Source organism: Sphaeramia orbicularis, chromosome 22 (genome assembly GCF_902148855.1).
Source record: "Sphaeramia orbicularis chromosome 22, fSphaOr1.1, whole genome shotgun sequence".
Classification (NCBI taxonomy): Eukaryota; Metazoa; Chordata; class Actinopteri; order Kurtiformes; family Apogonidae; genus Sphaeramia; species Sphaeramia orbicularis.
The window spans coordinates 46,231,282-46,251,639 of NC_043978.1; the positions used below are offsets into that span (position 1 = coordinate 46,231,282).

Below are 20,358 nucleotides of genomic sequence, written 5' to 3' on the forward strand. Positions count from 1 at the left end.
ATTAAATGTAGGAAAATACCTGATTTACACTGAAAAGAGTCAAACTAAAGAGAAAAATATTACAATAAATGGTGACAAATCACTTAAGAAAGGTTAAATATAGAGAAAAATTCATTCGGGAAGTGCCACAAAATTAATACTGGGTCTTTATGGGTTAATGGTTTTATTGTGTTTATATCATATTAATATAAAATGTGCCATTTTTCCTGTAGCTCACATTAACAATTATATACAATTTGTCCTTAAAACTTTATCTAAAGAGATTATGGACCAATAGCACATATATTTGTTGATGTTAGTAGACTTTATTTAGATCATCGTACTCCATAGAATGAACCTTAGGCCTTCAGGTTTCTGAGTCCAGACCTCAGTGACAGTTTTCGACTGTTTTCACAGTTAGTAATAAGCATATAGTTTGCATTCTCAGCTCCCACTGGCTCAGCTGTTCTAACATAGAAAGATGAGAAAACCAACCATATGTTAATGTCTGGGATCAGACCTGGGAGTATAATTGAGGAGTCTGGGAAAAAAAAAAAAGAAAAGCTCCGGTGCACAGGGTTGTGTTTTTGGAAACTGACCCAGTGTCTGTTGGACAAAAGTAATCTACCTTGACGTGTGTCAAAAGACAAAACAGAGAGTGATGACAAAGTAGGAAGCAGAGCTGCTGTCCAGACCTGCTGCTGCTGTTGGTTTTCAGGATGCTGGGCTTTCCTGACAGCATCACACCCGTCGTCACGGCGATAATTTATGAGGCGGGAAAGTGCATCAGTGATTCTGGCAGCCAGCGACTAGCCAGGAGTCAGCACACTGCCTGCGTCCCACTGTCCTTTCATCCACCACCGTTTTTTATGCATGTTTTTAATTCTGCCGCTTCTCTGCCACTCACTACTCGCCACATAAAAATGTAGTTTATGCTTAAGGAATTCTGGGAAATGGGCAAAATAACTAACTGAAGACGAGCAGATAATCCAGGTTGAGCGGAAAGAGGGCACCATAAAAGTATATTACAATATTTAATCAAAGAACTGCAGGATTGAAATGAACGTCACAGATGAGATGGGCTTGAAACAGGGAGGTCAAACTCATTCAGGTTCAGGGGCCACGTTTAGCCCAATTTGATCTCAATCAGGCCAGACCAGTAAAATACAGACATAGTAACCTGTAAATAATGACAAATCCAAGTATTTCTCTTTGTTTTGGTACAAAAAAATCTCTATTAAATTATGAAAATATTTACATTTTACAAAAAAGATGTGAATAACCTGAAAAAACTGACATTTCATTAGAATTTTAACAATATTATGCCTCTACTTATTATTTATACATGTACAGTACACACAATGTAACAAATATTTGGTAACAGGCAGAATATTGTTAAAATTTTAGAGTTTGGAACTAAAATAAGATCAATTTCTGCAACAGTACATCTCAGCTTATCACAGTGGATCTATAAATGCACAAAACATTTAGTAAAAGGCAGAATATTGTTAAAATTGCACATTTCAGGTCGTTCATCTTTGTTTTTTTTTATGTATTTATTTGCATTTTATTATGAAAGGACAGTTTGTAAATGTAAATATTTCAATGTTATTTTTTTCACTAAAATTTTTTTTGCCAAATTTTTCAAGAAGAATTTGTAGTCGTCATTATTTATGGGTTATTACATTTATTATTTTACTTGAGATCACATTGGCCTGTATGTGGAACAGGAACTAAAATGATTTGATACCTTTGACTGTTTATATCTTCAGTGTCATTTTTGCACTTTTAGCCTGTGGGCCGGATTGGAACCTATGGTGGACTGGATTTTGCCCGCGGGCCGCATGTTTGACACCCTACTCTTAACCTCCTAAGACCCAGATATGGGTTCTCTGTCCACGTTTGTAGACAAGAGTTTCACAGCTTTATACAAAAAAAAAACTGTCCACCACATAGGACATTCCATAAAAAAAAAAAAAAAAAATACATCTGAAAAACCTATTGCATGTTTCCAATATAGGCAATTATTTCATTTTAAAAAAAAGTCAAAACTTTTGTTTTAATGTCTTCAGTGTAATTCTTGTATTTTACAAATTCATCCCACGGGCTGCATTGGACCCTTTGGTGGGCTGGTTTTGGCCCGAGGGCCGTATGTTTGACACCCATGCTCTAGTGGGATATTGGCATCATTTACAGCTTGAAGTGTAACTTTACAGTTCCACCCACTGCATGATTTTAAAACAGTCAGAAAGAGAGTGAACAGGCAAGTGTGGATGTGTGTATTTAGTGGTTCATGAACATCTGCGGGTCACACGTATGCATGTAGTACAGTGGTTCCCAACCTTTTTTGGCTTGTGACCCCATTTTAACATCACACCAATCACAGACATTCAAAACAGAGACTTTTTTTTTTGTTAAAATTAATTTGTTTTTGATCATGTAATAGTTTGCTATAGTATGTTGTAAATAAACGTTAATTTTAGACAACATTTAGTCTATATAATATATATTATTCTGGACGGAGGAAGAAAAGCCAGGTGTAGATTACTGCACAAAGTGAGAATTTTATTTTCCTTGGTCAGGATATGTACAGTCAGTCCAGCTTGAATATCCAAGGCTGACAATTAATACTGAACAAACATTAACTCAAACTATGAATTATGAAAGAGCTGCAGCATCTGAAACTGACCACAATGAACATTTGACAGATAAACAGAACCACAGTGCTTCAGTTTCAGCTTCACAGTTTGTTATGTCTTTTATGGACTGGGATTGTTTCTCTCAACTCACCATATATTTTTTATTAGTACGTTTTTATTTTAATTTTTATCAATTACTAGAAATTTCAGGCGACCCCATCTGAATTCCAGGTGACCCCACATGGGGTCCCGACCCCAAGGTTGAAAAACACTGCTCTAAAAACTACTAAGTCTAACTAAAAAAGTCACTTTTTTAAAGGTTAAAGGTTAACTTGCTTTATCATCCCCATATGGAATTTGTTCTCTGCATTTTACTGAAAATGCACCCACAGTACCTAGCCCTTAAGTCACTGTGGGTTTTTCTAACATCAGTTCAGACACAAAATGACAAAAAAAAACTAGAACAAAAAAAAAAGCCTGATGGGATTGGGTTTTTTCCAAACACATCTGCTTGTTCTGAGAAGAGACATGTTCTTTTTACAAATTCCATTACATAGACTAATCCCAAATGTCTGACTTTATTCTGAAAAAGGAAGACATATAAGGTTGTTAGGAATGTCCCAGTTTTCTGTGTATGACTACAAACATTCATGTGATAAATTACAATTAAGCCAATTCAGTTCACAGCTCTAAAACATGTTTTTTGCCATATTGGGCCTCTTGTGTCCACCTAAACAGTGTTTTAGGTTGCAGAAATTGAGATTTTGGGAGAGGTTTTGGTTTGTGTGGACTCGTGTGGATGGGGAAAACCAAGAAATTATAAAACAGTGGCGTCACACCCACATTCACATATGTCTACTGTTAGTTTGTGTAGAGAACATCAAGTAAAGGACATATAGATGTATAAGTCAGTGAATGACCTGCAGTAGACTGAGATCAGTATGGACACATGGAGAAACGAACATGTACTAGTGAAAAAAAAAATACATGATGTAAATTATACACTTTGACAGCACAAATCATCAAATATGGTAACTTGAGTTTACAACTTAATGTATCAATGCAGCTCTGCATCTGATTCATCCAATACTCCACAGTTTAAAGTCTGGAAGATATAGTAGTTTATTCTAGTGTTTGTATGGGTTTGTAGTAGATTTTGTGTTGTAGTGTGAACACAGATATTTTGTAAAATGAAGGTTTTGTGAACAGAATAAAGAAAAATATCTGTGGAAGTGTGAACAAGATCATCCTACCACAGATGTGACAAATGTGCTAAAACACCAACAACAGAACCTATATTTCACAACTGGATGACCATTACTTGTACATGTCAAAGTAAATATCGACAGATGTTGAGTTATTATTGGTCAGTGTCCACCACAACCAAGAAAAATACAGAGTGTCCATAAAGTCTCTTAACTATTTAAATGATGAGATATGTTAATCAGATTAGTTCTATGTACTCAGTGGTTATCAAAGTTTTTAATCCCACGATGGGATCATGTTCAATCGAATCATTGGTCCATTTTTCTTCAATGAGAGATCAATTATTGCAGATGTTGACCTTTGACCTTTTGACTGAACATGTGTCACCACAACTGGATGACCTTCAACCTACCATCATGTTCCAGGTACATGCTGCACCACAATATTGGGTTCTGCATGTTGGTGGGTTCTAAATCAAACATGTTCAGACCAAGGTTATTATCTGTAACGAAAACTAAAGGAACGACGAAAACTAGAATTGTAAAAACATTTTCGTTAACTGAAATAAATAAAAACTATAATTAAAAGAAAAAACGAAAACTGATACTGTATTGTGTTCTTACAAAACTAACTAAAACGTATAAAAATTATGGATAAAATTCCTTTTATTCTCGTCTTTGTCAGTGTCGGATTGATACAAAATCAATTTATTTCGCTCTAGCAATTTTAGCTAGCGGCACCATTCGGCACTTCACGGTCCGTCTCTTCTCGTCACTTGTCGTTTAGTCGTCTTCTGGTCCCCACTCTACCTGGAAACATGGAGACTAAAGTTGGGAGAAAGCAGCAGAGTCCTGTCTGGGATTTATTTGAATATGACGGTGAAGAAGATAAAAGATATGAAAAAACTAAAATTAATACTAAAACTAAACTAAAACTAAGCATTTACAAAAAAAACTAGAAGCACTCGGAGAGCACAGACCTCCGCCAAGGCTGATCAGTGCCCCCCCCCGTGGGCCCCCCCACGCCAAGGAGGTTATGTTTTTGCCAGGGTTTGTTTGTTTGTTTGTCTGTCCGTTAGTGTGCAACATAACTCAAAAAGTTATGGACAGATTTTGATGAAATTTTCTGGTCTGCGCCCCCCCCGTGGGCCCCCCCACCCCCGATAACCACCAAAATTTAATCATTTCTTCCTTATCGCATTTCCAACAAACCCTGAAAATTTCATCAAAATCTGTCCATAACTTTTTGAGTTATGTTGCACACTAACGGACAGACAAACAAACAGACAAACAAACCCTGGCAAAAACATAACCTCCTTGGCGGAGGTAATTATTGACATTTTTGCAGGAAAATAAATAAATAGATAAATAAATTCTACAGTTTTCTCTTTTTACGATATAATAACCTTTGAATTCACTCAGAGCTTTTATGAACATCTACATAATCTGTGAATTAAATATAGGAAAATACATGATTCACACTGAAAAATGCAAAATACAGAAGATACTAGAAGCACTCGGAGAGCGCAGACCTCCGCCAAGGCTGATCAGTGGCCCCCCCCCGTGGGCCCCCCCCACCCCCGATCACCACCAAAATTTAATCATTTCTTCCTTATCCCATTTCCAACAAACCCTGAAAATTTCATCCAAATCTGTCCATAACTTTTTGAGTTATATTGCACACTAACGAACAGACAAACAAACAGACAGACAGACAAACAAACAAACAAACACTGGCAAAAACATAACCTCCTTGGCGGAGGTAATTAAAACTAATAAAAACTAGCAAACCTGCTCTAAAAACGAATAAAAACTAACTGAATTAGAGAAAAAAAAAGTCAAAACTAAATAAAACTAAACTATAATGAAAAGTCCAAAAAATATTATAACCTTGGCTCAGACCGGTGGATTGGAAGGGATGGTCCAATTCCGTGGACACCTCCTTCACCAGATATCACTGCCCTGGATTTCTGTCTTTGGGGTTATGTTAAAAATATCATGTGTCGAACAAAGATATGAGACATCAATGACCTGAAGTAAAAGGTCACAGATGTCATTGACAGCATAGATGAGGGTATGCTACAGCCAACATGAAAGAAACCCAGTACCGTCTGCAATAAAGGTGTTTTAAATGAGGCAAAAAAACTTACATTTGTAATAATTTCCACAGAGTTGTCCGTTCATTTGCTTTTGTAATACATTTGTTAAATTGTAAAAAGCCTTTATGGACACGCTGTATATTCAAATAATTATATTTTGTTTGATCGTGTTCATCATAAAGTCTGGTGGGTTGAACTCCTTTTGTTTGGTGGATGATTCCAGCCCACATTGTTGTAATTTTGTTTTTTGTGTGTGTGTTTTTACAGGATGAGTTCCTGATGGAAACTGAGACCAGTCTTCGGTCGGAGATTGCCCAGCGTTGCCTCGCCAACGCTGACCGCTCCGGCCTCACCACGGACACCTCTGAGACATTACCCCCCAAGACTGACGGACAAGCAGACAGCACGAGTGTAGTCTGAACACACACACACACACACACACACACATACACACACACAGCAGAGAGAGGGAAATAATGTCTAACCTTGTACAGATCACCTCAGAAACCACCCATGGATTCAGTCACACAGACACCACGTCCCAGTGTCCCCAACCCAAACAGCTGACTAGTAGATATATGCGAATAATAATTCTATCGCAAATAATGATAACCATAAAACTCCAAATCCGGGTAATAAAAGCAGACCAGAGCTCCCTGATGGAACGACGGCCTCCCCGCTGCTTCCCGCCTAATGTTCCCGCCGAGCCGCTCGCCACTTTCCATAAAGCAATTTTGCAAGCCCACTTCAAACGTGAATCACCTAGAAATGAAGAGAACTGCCCCCCCCCCCCCCCCCACACTCCCACCCACCACTACCACCACCACCACCCGTCTGAACTCCCCTCCATCACCCCCACCCGACAACACTTACACCACAGCTGTGTGTGCGTCTCAAATCCCTGTTTGCTTGTGTTCCATCATCACTTAATGTTCACTGTGATGCTTTGTGGGACACTCCTATGAGGTGTGTGTGTGTGTGTGTGTGTGTGATTGTAGCATCATTACCCTGACAGAGGCAGCAGCCATGAACTCCGCCAAGTTTCATCTGCATTAATCAGCTGAAAAGCACAAGCAGACGTTCAACAGCAATACATTGTGAAACTATTGAGCAGCGTGCATTCAGCTACAGTAAACAGAGGTGTGGAAGTGTGTGTGGGACAGCCCAGTGTGTGTGTGTGTGCAGGTGTCACAATCACACACACACAGGATACTTTCATGTTTTTAGTTACAGTATATTTAATGGAGTTATCGTTCAGTGATTTTTTTTTATCTTGTAAACTCTATCCAGTGTAATGTAGGTTTATAACTAGGGATGGGAATCGAGAACCGGTTCTTTTTGAGAACTGGTTCTCAGTAGCTCGATTTCTTGGAATCGTTTGCCTGCCTGCTTAACGATTCTGCTTATCGATTCCGCCTTCGTTGTGCATGCGCGATGACATCACTCGTACGCTGCATTGTTTCGGTCAGAACGTAGCCAACATGGTGTTGAGGCAGAAACTGATGACACCAGGTCCACTTACTTGGAACACTGTCAAAGCTTCCATGTCTTCAAAAGGGTGGAATCCCTCCAATATCCTCAAACATTTGTCCACAGCATGTGAATCATTTACAGGAATGTCACGTATTTGATACTCTACTTAGCGGCGCTTGTGAATGTAGCGGCAGAGTGAACGCCAGGCCGGTTCCGGTTCTGGTGTGGGCAACAAACGTCGTAACTCTTCAAATACAAGTTTCTGAAGGTAAGAAGGGAAAGGAAATGAGGTGCACAACAACGGGAGACAAGCCGAGCCGAGTCGAACCGGTTCCACGTAGTAGAAATGCGGCAATAGAGGAATTAGGAAAGCGTCTTTAGTTTCACTTTCACTGTGCCCCCCCCCCCCCCCCCGAACCAGGCCCGGCATCATCTGTTATTATTATTTGTACATACTGTATATGTTCTATTTTCTGTGCAGAGATGGAAATATAAAAGACAGTTAATGCAAACACACCCGTTTATACTCTTTTATTCCCTCACTCAATGAGAATCGATAAGGAATCGGATCGATAAGCAATATCGATAATGGAATCGGAATTGTTAAATTCTTAACGATTCCCATCCGTATTTATAACCAAACTGAACTAATGTTAGAGCTGACTGTACTGGTTCTATGTGTGGGATGAACTGTACACTGCAAAAATCCAAATCTTACCAAGTGTATTTTTCTCATTTCTAGTCCAAATATCTCATCACACTTAAAACTAGAAGCACTCGGAGAGCGCAGACCTCTGCCAAGGCTGATCAGTGCCCCCCCCCCCCGTGGGCCCCCCCCCCCCCCAAGGAGGTTATGTTTTTGCCAGGGTTTGTTTGTTTGTCTGTCTGTCTGTTTGTTTGTTTGTCTGTCCGTTAGTGTGCAACATAACTCAAAAAGTTATGGACAGATTTTGATGCAATTTTCTGGTCTGCGCCCCCCCGTGGGGCCCCCCACCCCCAATCACCACCAAAATTTAATCATTTCTTCCTTATCCCATTTCCAACAAACCCTGAAAATTTCATCAAAATCTGTCCATAACTTTTTGAGTTATGTTGCACACTAACGGACAGACAAACAAACAAACAGACAGACAAACAAACCCTGGCAAAAACATAACCTCCTTGGCGGAGGTAATAATAAGACATAATCACCTAAAGAGTAACTTTTCAGTGAGATATAAGAACTGATTTTTAGATAATAGATCTTGAAAATCTTATTTCAAGAAATCTTACCAAGATAATTTTCACTTGTTTCATTGGCAGATCTTTTTGCTTAATTCAAGAATATTTTTGCTTAATTCAAGTAAAAAAAAAAAATCTGCCATTGGAACAAGTGAAAAATTGTTGAGTTAGGAGTTGTCCAGTTGGACATTGTAACTCCAGTTTGTCAGGCTAATGAAGTGCTACGCTGTAATCTGTGGGTGTGTTTGCATTATTCTGTGATACATTTGTCATAATTATTTTTCATAGATAAATTATAGCCATAGACTGCACATCAAATGTCTGAGTAATAAAACGTAGAAACAATCTGGGTAAACACAAGTTACAGCTGTAGAAAAGAACACTTCCAAAGAATGATGGGGACAGGGGAATGGATTAAAGGAGTGATCTTTTGCTTTTTTTTTTAATGGAATTATGCATTTTCAAACATTTCTCTGTGGTCTACATAAACTGTAAATGCTCTGCTTGGGTCTGAATTCTTCATTATTTCAACTCCACAGGTCCATCTTCAACCCTATTTCTGAGTAATGACACCAGAAAGGTCGTTTTGAGCGCTGGCCCTTTAAATGCAAATGAGCCACTTCAGGCCCCGCCCCCTCCAGGTTGTTGGCTGTGCTGCTCTGTCCGGTTCAACCAGCAACTGAACATTTTAGGTAATTGTCTCAAAGTTTGGGCATATTTTCAGTTTGGACTACAACCGCTGCTGCTGATAAACAACTATGTCGTACTCGGAGAAATGTTTGTCGGAAGTCTAGACCAGGGGTGTCAAACTCATGTTAGTTCAGGGGCCACATACAGCCCAATATGACCTGCAGTGGGCCGGTGATTAAAATAAAAACACAATAATACATCAATAATATCAATTCCAAAATTTGTATGTCTAATTTCTATGTTTTAGAGTGAAAAAAGTAAAATTACTGTATACTATCAAAATTTTTACACCTACAAGCTATCCTTTAAAAAAAATGTGGAAAAACATGAACAACCATGACCAAAATGAAATTTATTAAGAAAAAAAGTGATTTTTTTTAAACAATTTATGCCATTATTTGGTCTAAACTTCTCATTCATTTTCACATGTTCATTACAACTTACAGATCACAGTGGATCTACAAATACACAAAAACATTTAATAACAGACAGAATATTGGTACAATTACACTTAATTCTCTTAAGACATTTCAGATTGTTCATATTTGTTCAGGTTTTTCACATTTTTTGTAAAAGGCTAGTCTGTAAATGTTAACATTTGTGTAATTTTACTTTTTTTTTTTTTTTACACTAAAACAAGAGAAAAATGTGTAGTTTTCATTATTTATAGTTTATTATGATAGTATTTTACTGGTCTGACCCACTTCAGATGAAACTGACCTAAAATTATTTTAACCCTTTCATACATACTGGTTACTACAGTGGACAGCTATTCTACAGCTCTTCTCCTGTATGTTCATGGATTTTGTTGTTTTGTGTTTTTGCGCATATCTTTATTAAAGTTTTAACACATTACATATCTTTTCTGACATGAATTGGTAACACTGTGTAGATCTCCCCTGAGCATAATAGTTATAGTTTTGACACAATTTATCAGTAAATATGTTTCTTCGCTTCAAAAATTAAACACATGGCGTCCAGTTGAGTGGACATTTTTGCAACTTCATGAAAGATAGGTTCATGAGATTTTTCTTTTCTTATTATTACAGTTTTTTATGTATTTTTTAACATTGTTTTTGTTATTATTTTTAAATTTATTTAATTTATTTTTCATAAGAAAATTTTCAATCACATTGTTTTTTTTTTCGTGTTTAAAGACAAATGAAAACACTCAGGGAAAAAGTCTTAAGGTTCTCATAATTCATGCATGAAAGGGTTAACATCCTTGATTGTTAATATCTTCAGGGTAATTTTTGCATTTCACTAATTCATCCCGCGGGCCGGATTGGACCCTTTGGCGGGCCGGTTTTGGTCCCCGGGCCGCATGTTTGACGCCCCTGGTCTAGACCTTATATGTGCAAATGTCGTGACGTAACTAGTTATAAAACATAACAAATTAAACAGGAATTAAAACGGGTTGTAGAAATCCACTTGATTTTTGCTAAAATGAATCTAAAGATCGCTTTGCAGCACCTGGAGGGTTCAAATTCAAACTTTATGAACTATTAGGGTCCAAATACACAAATAAATGAACCAAAAACTTATAAAAGTGGGTTTAGCAAAATATGACCCCTTTAATGTATGACGTGATAACATCTCGCGGCTGAAAATGTCCTGGAAAAGTATTTCAGGGAAAGAGTGGGAACGCTGCTGGAGCTATGTCTTTATCAGCAACTCCATGTTTTGTGTCTTATTTATTCACTTCTCACCATCACACTTTCACCAAAGCATCCGATCTGCGTCATGTATTTGGTATTTAGATAAAACTGGGGAAGTTCTAGGATGCGTCAAACTATGGGCGCCAAACTTGGATGGAAATGTTCCTTTTTCAGGTGTGTTTTTTTCTGTTCTTTTTCTAGATGTTTTAATCAGGGTGTTTGCGCAGGTCTTGAAAGTCTTAAGAAGTCTGGAATTTTGTGTGAAAGTCTTAATAAAATATGGAAAAAACGTTCTCATCGTTGAATTTTCGAGGTACATAATCTTGCAAGATAAGAAGAACTTGATCTGATTTCACTAACCAGTCGGTACTGGAATGATTCTAGTGAAACCTCACTGCAAAAAAGGGGTGTCTACAAACAAGATAAAAACACTACATTAGAGGAAAAAGGTACTCAAAACAAGTGAAATATCTGTGCATTCAGCAAGATAATTTCACTAGTCCAGATTTTTTGAATTCATAATGTTAAAACAGAAATAAGTATGTCTACAGATGTATGAACACTTCAAATGAGAAATTAACTTTTAAAACAAGATAAATTATGTAACACTTCTGAATCTTTTTTTTTTTTTATCTTGGTTGTTTGTGTGACATTCATGGACTTTTGTGATTTTCATATGATTTGAAAAAGTTTGTCAGTAAAACATAATTTACCTGAAAATATCCTGTTGGTGTCATACACTTCACAAACATTCAAACGACTTATGCCTTGACATATTCTACCTACATTTTCAAGATGTGAGATGTGCAAATGACAAATAGGATAAAAAAAAAAAAATGAAACTTGTCTTTCACCATTGACTATAATGCATTTTTTTTCCAGGAATAATGGGGCTCTACCAGAAGGGGCGGGACTTCATCTCTCTGTATAATCTATGGTTGGATGAGTATGTGTTTATGATACAACACTGTTAAACTCCAGTGTTTGTGGTTTTATTTTAACCCTGTAAAAGCTGACCCATCAAAATGTACTTGCATAATTAAATTTTTTTGGAATTGAGAAGTTTACTAGACCTTTTAACAAAATCCGAACGAAAGCATTTAGCCTTTTCATTTCATTTATGATACACTGCATGGTTTTATAAAGCATAAAACAATTTAACTGTTATGAATTAACTATGCATTGTTTCAGTACAAGAAGTACTTATTTTTAAAACATTTATAACAACTTTTTTAAAATTAAAGACTTTTTCCTGCAAAAAAGAGGATGATTTAACCATAGCAGCCATATTGAAAAAGGCAAAAAAAAAAAAAAAAAAAAAAAAAAAGCCCATCAACTGGCTGCAGTGTGATGATAATCCACCAAGGGGCAAAAAACACATATCGGGTCATATACGACAGATTTTTAAGGAAAGTATTGATCTTGTTAATAAGATAGAGGTCTCAGAACCTGGTGTAGCAAATATGATACAAATGGTTTTATAGGGTTAAGATCAAACTGTAACAAACTGAAACCAGTGAAAGTTAATGGTCCTTTAAGTGTCCATTCCATGAGGTCCCAGTACTGGTCCACCTTAGACGTGGTTGTTCCTGTGGATGAAAAATTAAAAAAAAAAAAGAAGAAGAACATTATAAATGTTCCTCTAAACATAACTTTTGAAAATGACTAAAAACGTTCCTGCAAAAAAGTGGACGATTTAATGATAGTGGCCATATTGAAAAAAGATTTAAAAAAAAAAAAAAAAGTGGGATGATATTCCACCAGGGGGCAGAAAACACATATCATGTCACTTACTAAAGATTTTTGAGGATTTTGAGGAAAGTATTGATCTGGTTGATAAGATAGAGGTCTCAGAACCTGTTGTAGCAAATATGATACAAATGGTTTTATTTACGGTTTTAAGATCAAACCGTAACAAACTGAAACCAGTGAAAGTTAATGGTCCTTTAAGTGTCCGTTCCATGAGGTCCCAGGACTGGTCCACCTTAGACGTGGTTGTTCCTGTGGATGAAAAATAAAAAAATTAAAATTAAAAAAAAGAAGAACAATATAAATGTTTTTCTTAACATAACTTTTGAAAATGACTAAAAACGTTCCTGCAAAAAAGCCATATTGAAAAAGGATTAAAAAAAAAAAGTGGGATGATATTCCACCAAGGGGCAGAAAACACATCATGCCACATACTATAGATTTTTGAGGATTTTGAGGAAAGTATTGATCTGGTTGATAAGATAAAGGTATCAGAACCTGGTGTAGCACATATGATACAAATGGTTTATAGGGTTAAGATAGTGTTTCTCAGCGGGGGTGGTACTGCCCCCTAGGGGGTGTTGGGAAAACTTTGGGGGGGCGTTTTGAATGAAAAAGCTGAGAGGCACAAATGGGGGGTGATAGTCATTGTTATATACAGGGTGGGGAAGCAAAATTTACAATGAACATTTAGTTGTTTTTTCTCAGCAGGCACTACGTCAATTGTTTTGAAACCAAACATATACTGATGTCATAATCATACCTAACACTATTATCCATACCTTTTCAGAAACTTTTGCCCATATGAGTAATCAGGAAAGCAAACGTCAAAGAGTGTGTGATTTGCTGAATGCACTCGTCACACCAAAGGAGATTTCAAAAATAGTTGGAGTGTCCATAAAGACTGTTTATAATGGAAAGAAGAGAATGACTATGAGCAAAACTATTAGGAGAAAGTCTGGAAGATACTATTAAAGAAGAATGGGAGAAGTTGTCACCCCAATATTTGAGGAACACTTGCGCAAGTTTCAGGAAGCGTGTGAAGGCAGTTATTGAGAAAGAAGGAGGACACATAGAATAAAAACATTTTCTATTATGTACATTTTCTTGTGGCAAATAAATTGTCATGACTTTCAGTAAACTAATTGGTCATACACTGTCTTTCAATCCCTGCCTCAAAATATTGTAAATTTTGCTTCCCCACCCTGTACTGTATCACTATGTATAAGTATCTATCCGAACAAACTTTGTTGATCTGAATATGAAATAAGATGAAAGTATGTATTTTGAAATACCAGTGCTGCTTGTTATCAATGCGCGTTAGAGGTGGGACTTCTAGCAGAGGCCGACTGTTAACCCTTTGTGTGCCATAATCATTGACTAAACACTACAGACAGCGGTTGTATTGATAGTGACTACACAGTAGTGGATGGATATTGGTAGGGACGTGTCCCTAGTGTCCCTTCGCCATTCTACGCCCCTGGATGTACCACTACGGAATGATGAAACACCAGACATGATGTTAAACCGTCCACTGTGCCTTTAAGTCTCTGTTCCATGAGGTCCCGGTACTGGTCCACCTTAGACTCGCTTGTACCTGTGGATCTATACTTTCTGTGATGGTGTGAAAGGTGTAAAGCATCCAGCTAAGTAGTGCGCACAGCAGTTGTGAGCTGGATGTGTTGCTATCTAATCCGTTTGATGGTCCACATGACTCACACATCTATCCATAGCAGCCTCTCCTCCACCAACACAGCGACCTGCCTGCGAAAGCCCCACTGATTGACAGATGAGATCAGACGAGTGGATTTAACAGGGGAGATCTCTGCCTTCCCTCCACGGGATCTGAGATTCACACCCGGTGCACCCGAACATAACCCCCCACCCACCCAACCGCCCACGCGAAAACACGTACACAGTCCTTGCATCGTCCCTGGTGACACTCCGCTGCCCCCCAAGCCAGAGTGGGAGGTGTTTGCGATTTTATTTCCGTGTGTGTGTGTGCTGAAGAGGCTGGAAGCAGACTGACAGCAGCATGTGGTCTCCAACGTGACTCTATCACCCCCCTCCCCCTTTTAGCCGCCGCCACCTCTGACTTCACCTGATGTTTCTTCATCCACCTCCTCCGCCTCTTCGTCTTCCTCAGCCTCCTCCATCATAACCCATGTGGGCATGGCGGCCTCCCAAACCTCCTTCTCCTCCAGCCAACGTGGCCCCAGGACTGTTTTCAAGTCCAGACCCGAGCCCACTCAGCCAGCCGGCTCGTCGGACCCCGCCCCAACCTTTCCCTGAAGCCCAGGTCTGATCTGAACCTGATCCAGTGCTGATGGCAGAGGCAGAGGAGGCAGATGCCTGGGCAGTGGGAGTAGGGCAGCGTCCATGAGAGGACCAGGACCACTTCATCATAGTTAGGAAGGAGGGGGGGGCAAGGCATGGATAACACAACACACACACACACACACACGCACACTCTGAGCGTTTACATGACAACTTTTATTCCTGGTTTAATCTGATTAAACGTTAGATCCTATTTCAGATGCCCATGTAAACACCTTCTTCCAGTTGAAAAAGAAAAGTTCGGATTAAATTTAAACCCGAATAAAGTCACTAGTTTAATCCCCTTTTAATTCTGAACTAAATTATTCCTGGGACATGTAAACCCTTTATTCCGTTTGGACTTTATTCCTGCCATTCTGCACATGCTCGTTGTCTTGTCCTGTCGTGATGACGCACACATTCTGCGCTGGCGGAAGAATATGCAATGCAGTCTAGTCGACCCAAACCGTTCCAGTGGGCTATTCTGATGGGATCTACCAGTGTGGAAAACCCTGAAGGAAGAGTTCAACACCTGTTTTTTATTCATTCATTTGTCATGCACTAATGAGTTCGATAAGTGGGCAAATCAGTTTGCACTGCAGTGGACTGATTGCTGTGTTTTCGCAGCCCTTCCGTTAGCTTAGCTTAGCCTAGTTTAGCATAATCGCTTCATTCCTTTGGTCAGACGTAGCCAGGCTTTTATAGGTGGTTCGTAGTATTTTATGAGTGATTTTGTGAAATTCAATTCTCCCTAATCATTACTTCAGTCCGGTGGGGTCACTATGATCCCAAATTGAGGCTCAAATCATGGTGATGTGACTTACTGCAGTAATAAAATCTTGGGAAATAAAAACTAATGCAAAGCTAAAACGGTAAAGCAAAGCTAATTTAGCGCATGCATCCCTTACAAAAGAAAATAACGATGCATTGGTCCCAGTAAAAACACAGATAAAACACTATATATATATGGGTTTTACTGGTGAATCAATGTTGTAGAAGATGACAGTGTTTCCACGGTAACTACGGAGCCTCTGAACGTCCAAATGGGTCATATCTGATGACCATGAAAAGATGACAAGCTTTATTTTACACCAATTGTTTACACGTATTAATAGGATAAGTGGATCAACAGGTATTAAACCAATAATTCCCAACTTTTTTTGGCTCGTGACCCCATTTTAACGTCACAAATTTGTGGCGACCCCAGATATTCAAAACGGAGACTTTTTTTTTTTTTTTTTGCAAAAATTTATTTGTGTCTGATCATGTACTAGTTTGCTATACTATGTTGCAAATAAACATTAATTTTAGATGACATTTAGTCTATATAATGTGTATTATTATGGATGGGGGCAGAAGAGCCAGGTGTAGATTACTGCACAAATGTGAGAATTTTATTTTCCTTGGTCAGGAGTTTACAGTTTGTCATGTCTTTTATGTATTATTATCTCTCTCAACTCACCATATATTTTTTATTAGTAAGTTTTTTTTTTTTTTTTTTTTATCAATTACTAGAAATTTCAGGTGACCCCATTTGAATTCCAGGCAACCCCAAGGCTGAAAAATACTGTATTAAACAGTTTAGATCAGAGGTGTCAAACTCATTTTAGTTCTGGGGCCACATTCAGCTAAATTTGATCTGAAGTGGGCCGAACCAGTAAAATAATATCATAATAATATATAAATAATGCAAACTCCAAACTTTTCTCTATGTTTTAGAGTGAAAAAAAGTTAATTTACATTATGAACAGGTTTACATCTACAAACTATCCTTTCAAAAGATGTGAATAACATGAACAAACTGAAAAAATAAGTGTAATTTTAACAATATTCTGCCTCAGTTTATCATTTACACATGTACATTAGAACTTACAGATCAAAGTGGATCTACAAATACACAAAACATTTAGTAACAGGCAGAATATTGTTAAAATTGTACTTAATTCTCTTAAGACATTTAAGGTTATTCACATTTTTTGCAAAATTATGTTGTGTTTTAGTGTAGATACATGAAAATATTTACATTTACAAAGAGAAACATATGGAGTTGTCATTATTTATATGTTATTATGATCGTATTTTACTGGTCTGACCCACTTGAGATGGAATTGGTCTGAATGTGGAACCTGAACTAAAAGGATTGTGAACATCTTAGTGTAATTTTTGCATTTTACAAATTTATCCCAAGGGCCAGACTGGACCCTTTGGCGGGCTGGATTTGGCCCCCGGGCCACATGTTTGACCCCTGTGGTTTAGATATTTTTGTTTTTTTTTTTTAGCTTACCGGCCGACAAGCCATAAGCTATTGTCGTCATGCAGCGTCCGGCGTTGTCGTCATCGTTGTCGTCTGTCATCGTTGTTGTCGTCTGTCGTCCGTCACAAAACTTTCAATCGTCTTCTTCTCTGAAACTACAGTTCTGATTGACTTCAAACTTGGTATACAGCTTCTTTATGATGATGTCAACACAAGGTATTGAAATTGTTTCGATCTGGATCTGATTCTCGACTTTGAAAAATTTTCCCATTATAAGAGATAGGAAGTGGATTGATCTAATAAATCAGTAAGAATCAATGATATCAAGTTAGAATTAGAATTTTTTACAGATCTGATTGGAATATGACCAAAACATGGGCTATTTCTGTAATGTAATAAATACACAGAACTGGGTGATAATAAATGGCATCTGGATACATTTCCCAAAGCTTTTAATTTGGCCGGTAAGCTACAGGGCCATTGGTCCTGTTTTTTTTATCTGTTTGTGTTTTTATGGGTTGAGCTGCTTCTCTCTGACTAAAGTGTCAAAGAGTAATTAAGACTCGGATTTTTCACAGAACGGCTTTCATAAAAATCATGAGGACGTATCATCTGGGAATCAAGAATAACAGCAAAAGATACGAGCGCACTGCTCCGAACAGACCGCTGAAAAAATGTTACCGTGGTGTCACTCTGATGAAAAACAACTCAAAAGATCAAACCGAAGAGTCATTTCCATACGGCGAATAAAAAGTGTTTCTGTAACTTTGCATACAAAGACAGACGAGGCTGTTCAAGTATGCACACAGTGTGTCGTCTCATCCTTTTGTCCCTCCGGGGGATGATGAGGTGAAGTTTTCCTGAGCACTGATGTAAGGAATAGGTCAGCGCTGGTTGTAATCACTCATCGCAGCCTGACATTATGGCTGAGCAATTAGGCAGGACAGTTGTGTACTTTACTAATGAACAATGGTTGAACGAAGCCTCCCTCAATGCTCCCATCCATCACTGAGAAACATCCCAGACTTTTCCAAGCTCGCACACAAACAAACACACACACACACGTTGCTGGCTCTCTAAAACAGCAACACACACACACACACGCCCTGCTGTTGCTGGGCTGTTGGAGGTGTTTCCACCGGTTTGATGAGTTTCTGGCCGATGCTCTCAGCCTCCCCGCTGAATGTGTGGCTGCCTCTCCTCCTCCTCCTCCTCTTCATCTTTCCCCCTTGTCAACACAATCCCTCCATCCATCCGTTCTGAGGCCCGGGCCCTGCGGGGGCCGATCCGCCCCTCGCAGAGTCCTCTGGGTGCTCTCTGCGTCTCCTCTGGTCCCCCTCCCACCGCATGCACACACACACACACACACACACACACATACACACCGTCGTCTCCGGGCACCAGCGAGGACCTTTGATTTATTACATCAGTTCTCCAAACACACACTCTAGTCTTTGGTTCTACATACTTTACACACTTTACCTAAATGGCTTTATTTTTCGTTCAACTTCATATTTTACCTCTAACGTATTTGTTGCCTATTTTTCAAGATGTCTGTTTTTTTTGTTTTTTTTTTCTTTAACCCTTTCATGCATGAATTATGAGAACCTTAGTCAAGATTTTTTTCTTGAGTGTTTTTATTCCTCCTTAAGCATAAAAAAAAACAATGTGATCGAGTTTTTTTTCTGTAGAGTTACAAAAATATCCATGCATTTAATTTTTGAAGTAAAGAAACTTGTGTTTAAAACCCAATATCAGAAAGTGATATGAAAACAATGAAATAAAAACATTTTTAATGCTACTAATCTTATGTCTTCTCACATTTTAACATATTCTAATGCTAGTAATTACTCACTTCATGGAGTTAATATGCAAAAAAAAACAAAAAAAAAACCTCTTTGTCTAATAAATAATTGATTTACGCTGAAACATGTCACTGCAGATCAGGTTTATCAAGAACAGCAAAGTTACAGTAATAGTATGAATGTCAGGGTATGAGATGGTGCGTAAGTGTCCACTGTGTTGGCTGATACGAAACTAAAACAACAAAACCCATTAATATACAAGAGAACAGCTGTAGAATAACTGTCCACTGTAGTGACTTATGCATGAAAGGGTTAAATGTATTAAGTATGAGAGGAAAATTAAAATCTGACTAAACTGCCTCAAAAATACGTTAATTTATTGCAGCTCCAGATGTTAATGATGAAGATGGGTATATATTTGTAATCTACAGTATACTACATTTTACTTTCTAGGATTAAAGGACTGATGTCGCAGCAGGACCTTGAAAAACTTGTCCATGCATTTATCTTTAGTCAAGTTGACTACTGTAACAGTATCTTCTGTGGTCTCCCTAAAAAGTCTATTCGATGACTGCAGCTGATCCAGAATGCTGCTGCTCGAGTCCTCACTAAGACCAAGAGAGTGGACCACATCAGCCCAGTTCTGAGGTCTCTACACTGACTCCCTGTCTCTCAGAGAATAGACTTCAAAATTCTCTTACTAGCATATAAAGCACTGAATGGTTTAGGCCCAAAATACATTAGAGACCTTTAGTCCAGTATGAACCATCCAGACCACTCAGGTCATCTGGTGCAGGTCTGCTCTGTGTTCCAAAAGTCAGAACTAAACATGGAGAATCAGCGTTCAGTTTCTATGCTCCATATATCTGGAACAAACTACCAGAAAATATCAGGTCTTCTGAGAGTCTGAGTTCTTTTAAGTCCAGGTTAAAGACTCACCTGTTCACTGCTGCCTTTGACTAAAAGGCTTTTGACTTTTTAAATTTTATATTCTCTTTGAAACTCTGCACTGCAACTTTCACTTTAATATGTGTTTTTATTTTTATTTTATTTTATTCTATTTTATTTATTTATTTATTTATTTTTTTGATTTTATGTGTTGTTTTCTTGCTTGCTGTTTTTGATCACCTTTTATATGTTTTTTTTATAATGTTTTAAATGTGTTTCTTTTATTTCAATGTCCTGTGTGAAGCACCTTGAATTGCCTTGTTGCTGAAATGTGCTATACAAATAAACTTGCCTTGCCTTACATCAGCTTTTATACCGGTGG

General features: G+C 38.0%; 1 protein-coding gene across 1 annotated transcript in view; it reads left to right on the forward strand.

The window, feature by feature from the left end:
• Positions 1–6,342, forward strand: part of LOC115413249 (protein phosphatase 1 regulatory subunit 37) — a 114,395-nt gene extending 108,053 nt beyond the window's left edge. Inside the window, exon 11 of the mRNA XM_030125983.1 lies at positions 6,190–6,342. Within this exon, the coding sequence (XP_029981843.1) occupies positions 6,190–6,342 (153 nt within the window). The remainder of the gene's footprint in view (positions 1–6,189) is intronic.
• The last annotated feature ends 14,016 nt before the right edge of the window (positions 6,343–20,358 follow it).